At 40.6% G+C, this 6,000-nt stretch overlaps 1 protein-coding gene across 3 annotated transcripts in view; it reads right to left on the bottom strand.

Moving 5' to 3' along the window:
* Positions 1–507: 507 nt before the first annotated feature.
* The window catches only part of NLP1 (nitrilase-like protein 1), a 28,331-nt gene continuing 22,838 nt past the window's right edge, over positions 508–6,000 (bottom strand). For 2 of the 3 annotated variants that reach the window (XM_087698273.1, XM_087698272.1), the window contains 5 exons: positions 1,633–1,679; positions 1,472–1,505; positions 1,219–1,385; positions 1,030–1,126; positions 508–929 (listed from right to left, as the gene is read on the bottom strand). In XM_087698273.1, the coding sequence (XP_087554399.1) occupies positions 742–929; positions 1,030–1,126; positions 1,219–1,385; positions 1,472–1,505; positions 1,633–1,679 (533 nt within the window). In that variant the 3' untranslated portion in view covers positions 508–741. The remainder of the gene's footprint in view (positions 930–1,029; positions 1,127–1,218; positions 1,386–1,471; positions 1,506–1,632; positions 1,680–6,000) is intronic. The other variant, XM_087698275.1, reaches the window with a different exon arrangement.

Here is a 6,000-nt window from a genome sequence, read left to right as displayed (position 1 = left end):
CTAAACGCAAATGTACAACAATACTAGATCCAGATCAACACTGAATAGAGTTTAGTGTAACAGACACACTGAATCAAACATGCAGCACTCTTAAACACAAAAAGTTCAAAAAGTTGATGTCACAAGGTCATGGAACTTAACAGACATTCTTCTTGCACTCCCTTCCAATAAAACCTCCACAACTTGTCGTCACTGTCTCCCAAAACACTATTTCTGGGTACTCTTTAATACAAATTAAACAACCAAATGCTCAAGGGCATTGGAAGACTAACAGTTAATGCAGTCTTCCAGAGCCAGCAAACTTGGAAATTTCTGCCAATAATACATTGTTTCTACTTCAAGAACAATCCCTAAAGCGGTCCTGTTTACAGACCACCTTTAATGGCTCTCCTGAAAATCCTCATAAGTGCTCTTTAAAAGCTCATTTGAAGGTTTGAGAACGCCCAATACCACATGCAAACATTTATTACAATCAGTATAACATTCAAGTGGCTAAAACACAAAATGTAAGGTCCAAAATGCATTTTTCTTCTATTTCAGGTCAATGGGGATGTGTCAACTGTTCATACATCATGTCTACATCCCGCATGTCCAGTCTGGTGATGGGTGGAGAGAGAGAGAGAGAGAGAGAGGGAGGGAGAGAGAGATTCCTAGCTTGGAAGGAAAGGGAATTATTACTTCACATTGTGTTCAAAGAGAACTATGATACAGTGTCGCAGTCCTTTCGGCGATTCAAATGTATCAGGCACCCAAGTTTGGAGATGGAAGCTTGCCATCACAAGTTAGTAGCACTTTGTACAAATGTGGCCTTCTATCCCTAAACACACCCCAGCTATGCCTTTGCTCTCGAATCTTATTCAGATCAAACTTTGCAATTAAGACAGCTTCATTTTTGTCATCAGCTGTCGCTACTAGTTCCCCTGTGGGACCTGCAAACTCACACCATTCACAACTAGCCAGTAAATAACCATACTACTCCCAGAAGTAAAAGCATGCTCCTCCCTTGAAAGGATCAACCCTACTTGTTACCTGCGATAAAGGAATTGCCATAAAATGTTATCTGGCTTGGTCCATGTTCGGTTTCAATAACTTCTCTGCCAATGCGATTAGATGCTACCAGTGGTACCTATTTACAGGATTTGCAGACCAAATTGTGACATGCTGCTACAATTGCAAGCAATGCAATTTGAACATGGATAAAAATGTTCATCGACTTACTACATTTGCTCCAGCATGGCCTTGCATGACTCTCCTCCAATGCTCACAAGTATCAAGGCCACTATCCTGTGGCTCAGAACCAATAGCTGTAGGGTAAAAGAGGATCTCCGCCCCCATTAATGTCATGGCCCTGGCAGCTTCTGGGAACCATTGGTCCCAGCAGATAGCTATACACACACATACACAGAATTCAAGAGGTTAATAAGTCCAACAATAATAATGAAAGAAGAGTAAGAATCACATCATTGATTACCTACACCAATTCTTGCATACTTTGTCAAGAAAACCTGGATCAGAATGATAATAAAGCTTGTAAGAATTTGAAATAATTAGAATATATAGTTGATAACATGAATATATGGAAAGCTCTGTACAGAACATATGGCTCCAGCTTGAAAAAGTTCAGCCTCAAACCTTGAAACCTGTATCACCTGGATTGAAATAAAACTTCTCCTGGTAACCTGCTTCAAATAGCATCGTCTTAAAGTCAGCTGTTGATATTGTTTATAATAGTTGTTGTGCTTGGTTATGTGTATACGCATGTGCTTTGAGTATTGTATATTTCTGCATAAATGTGGTGCCTTGTTGTTTGTATGCTTAGATACTGTGCTTGAACTCAAGTGGCTGACTATGATGTTGCATGTACCTGTCTGGAGTGTGTGTATTCATGCATATCTGCCTGTACAATTACAGCACAATCAAATCTAAACTAACCACAATAATGTTTGAACAAAGGATAGTACCTGATAAAATCCTACACCTACTGAGGTTCCCCTCAAAAGGTTTGAGAATCATTAATTTGGCATGCATAACATAGACTACTTTGCACATCCCTATTCATGCCATCAACAGGTTTAAGTGCAAGCAAGCATCTAAATACAAGTTCACATCTTGCATGAGAGGAAAGTCAGTTTGATTTGTCAGTACTTTGGGGGTGCATTCATGGCAGAGAGAGAGAGAAAAACAAGAAAGGGTCACAGTTCACGCTCTCCAAAGTAGCATTCAGTTCTTTGCATAGTGGAAGGCCAATGCACTTAACTTCTATCACTTTTGGGAGGTGAAAGGCAAACGTAAAGCTGGTACTAAAGATAAGAATTATTTTGGACAGTCACTCAACATAAGCATGTGTGGCAATACTAGTCAAAGTATTGTCAGAAGTGGTGCAGCAATGGAAGCATAGAGAAGTGCTGAAATAAACTGCTGAACACAAGACAGAAGAGAAAGAAAACAGAAAAACACTGCAAAAGAAGAGAACTCAGAAATGTGTCTAGGAAATGGAATCCATATACCAAACACAAGAATGACACGTAAAATAGTGAGTTGCTGGTTGTCTGGGCACCACACCGTCTCTCTCTCCAAGAAGTCCACATGTGGTGGTGAAGAATGAATGAGGAAGCCAAAAACTAAATAGGACAAAAATACGGGATCAATAAATGCTGGTTGGCAGCAATAAATGCCAATCTGCATGGAAAATGCCCACAGAAAAATGCCTAAAAATACAAACTAAAATGCCCAGCCCATCTTGCATGCACAAACTCACACATGAGCTGACAAATACTATGCTAAAAAGTTCTCATCTCTTAACATCATTCTAAGGATCACACCGAAAGTACTACCAGTGCAGCTTAATGTTCATTTGGCTTTCAAAGAATCACAGACATGAGTGTTTGTGCTTCAGTATTTTTGACAGTATATAGAGTGCTGGTATGCCCAGACTAGTACATGGCTACAGCCTAGAGCTACATGCCATGCATATGGATCATCTTCCACCTTCACAATACAACCTGCACTCCCTTTCCTAAGGTTGAGCTGAGCTGTTGGAATAAGCTCAACAAGACCGTCAGGATATACATCATTGAGATACACATAGCTTGAACATGCATTACACAAGCCGAGCCACTAGGAATGAATATTGCTTTCTATGGAGAGCATCTTCTCCAATTATCCTCAGATGGTTTTGTTGGTCACCCGAGAGACATAATTTAGGATAGAGGCCATCAATACACAGCTGTCCCCCAAGGACAAGACCTGCCAATTATTTGAGCTGGAGCCAAAGACCGAAGAGCATTATAAATGTCACTGCCCAATATATATAAGATCCAAGGATGCTTCCATTGCCTCTCTCAAGACAGCATTGACTCTTTGACAATAGTGTGATGGACCTCTCACATCAGCATTGCCTTGGGTTCTTCTTCATTGAGTAGCACAGAGATTGAGACCACATTCTATGATTGACTTATGGTGGGCCAATCATACACACTGATCAGCACACTCCACCGACTTCTTTACATTACCAATAACCTTAGACACTATTGATCAAGAGGCATTTGGACCCACTCAACTGCCTCAAGGGGTCACCATAGATACAGCAAGAGAGTATCACGGAGACATGAAATTTTGACATGCTTTAATCTCGCCGATAACATTTGATTAAGTTTCTAATCAAATGTGCGAGGTTATTAAGCATGTGATGCACATGGCAATTATTTCATAGTAGCAAGCCAAGGACCCTGAGGATGCAATGGGTGTCAAAGGAAAAAGGTGTAATAAGTTATGCCAACTGGGTTTTGGTTATCAATTCGTATCAGTTTTGACCCCAAGACAGTTGTTTGGCCAATAAGAGTCAGTTGTAACACTAGGGACTAGCATTAATTAATTAATTAATGCCAGTCTAAGGGTCAACAGAGGTTGGGGACCACTCCAAGTTGCAAATGGCCTAGCCAATTTAATCGAATGGAAAGGTCAAAAGTGTTGAATTTAATTTTCAGGATTATTTAATTCTGAAAATTAATTAAACGGTTGGATAATGCTAAAAATTGACTTAGAAGGTTGCCACTTGGCAAAAATGCCTATGCAAATTGAGAAAACGTTTTTGGGGGCTAGGTCTCAACCATCCATCAGTTTATAGCCTGGGAGAGGGAAGGAGGGAGATGCTGGTCCATTTTCTAATCGAAGAACAACAATTTGCTGCAAGACAACCATCTGGGAGCCTCAACAAGCAAGGGACAGCAAGGAGATACCATGTATGGCCGGCGACAACATTGTTGATCAGGTGACAGCGTTTAGAAGGTACTTGGTTGTAGGTGACTGCATTAAATGCAAGCTGGAGCAGACAACGTGCAGATTTTAGGGTCTTCTCACAAAGAAAATTAGATCTCTCTCTCATCTAAGCTTTCTCTCTCGTTCTCCAACCCCTTCTCTAGAGATCCCAGAATTTCTCAACCATTTTGATCACATCTCAACCAAATTTGATAGAAATCTGAGGGATCTCTACTGTAAACCCTAAATTTCTGCAAAAATTAGGATTAAGCAACCACCTTGAGACCTATGCCAATAGGATAAGGCATCGTACACTCAAATCAGCACTTGCAATTCATTGTATTGTCAAGGAATTCAAATCCCCAGCCATCCATCGTAAATTTGGGGTAGCATTTGGCCAATTGGGATCCTATTAGAGCAAGTCCTGGGTGAAAATCAAGGGGCAAATCACCCAATGTATTTGCTGATTGTTGGACCAGCAAGGGGCTTCTGGATCAGCCAAGGAGATCATGGAATCTCAACTTGTAATACATCCATTCGCAATTGAAGTAAGATAAATACCAAAAGGGGCGCCAATTTTGGGGCCAACAAGGTGTCTATTGTCCAAGGTTATTAAGGTAAATTGTGCATTTTAATTTATGTTTATTTGTTGATTGTTGTAACTAAGTGCTTGATCAAGAAATTACTGCCCTTTCCAAGAACTAAGGTTCATTTCAAAGTTCCATTGCCGAGATACCACACAATCCATTGATTTGCTAGGCCTGAGGCACCTAATTGCAAGCCAAAGCTTTGTGCTTGTTGATTTTTGCTCACAGCTAAGAAATTACAGCAATATGTCTTCTTGGTTGTGGATCTTGAAAGGTCCACAAGAGCTCTATGCTGATTGTTGAAGGTAGCAAAAGGAGGACTTTGTATTATTTGCATTGTAAAGCATTACCTAGCAAGTTCTGGGCTATGGCTGAAGTTCATTCACAAATGGAACTTTGGCACAAAAGACTTGGCAATATGAGCCAAATAGACCTTCAAGTTCTCTCCTCTTTACAGAGATTTTTGTAGTTGAGACATCTGTGTGAGCTAAGCTGAGCTAAGAGTAAAGGTGCAAAGGGTTGAGAGCAGTAGAGTGAGTGAGTGAGCACGACACAATGAGTATTCGATACAATGATGAATGTACTACATTTTAGGCTTTGAATATGTATAAAGTACAAAGTATAAGGGTGTGTTCACACCCAAACACAATAAAAGACACGGTGAGCCTTTATTCCCAACAACCTCCCACCTAAAGGCAACGTGCCTGAAGGTAGAGGAAAGAATCAGCTAAGTGTATGTATGTACAAAGCTGAAAGATACATATACTATCCAACCCCCATCATTTGGCGGCAATGAGCAAACTGCTCGACTGGGAGACTTTTCATGAGAAGGTCTATGGGATTATCATCTATATGTACCTTGACAAGCTCAATGACTTTGTTGTCAAGTATATCCCTGATGAAGTGATACTTTACCTATATGTGCTTTGTCTTTGCATGAGAGACAGGATTTCGTGCTAACATGATAGCACTTTGACTGTCATAGTGGAGGATAGGAACCTCTACAATCTCAAGCTCTCTCACCAGATGTGAAAGCCATAAAGCCTCTTTGCATGCCTCTGTGGCAGCCAAATATTCTGCCTCTGTAGTAGACAGTGCAACACACTTTTGCAGCCTGGATATCCAAGAGATTGCTCCTCCTGTGAACATAAACACA

This window comes from Lygodium microphyllum, chromosome 18, assembly GCF_053477565.2.
Source record: "Lygodium microphyllum isolate KBCC chromosome 18, Lygodium_microphyllum_v1.1.10, whole genome shotgun sequence".
Taxonomy (NCBI): Eukaryota; Viridiplantae; Streptophyta; class Polypodiopsida; order Schizaeales; family Lygodiaceae; genus Lygodium; species Lygodium microphyllum.
This window is presented reverse-complemented; position numbering and strand designations above follow the sequence as displayed.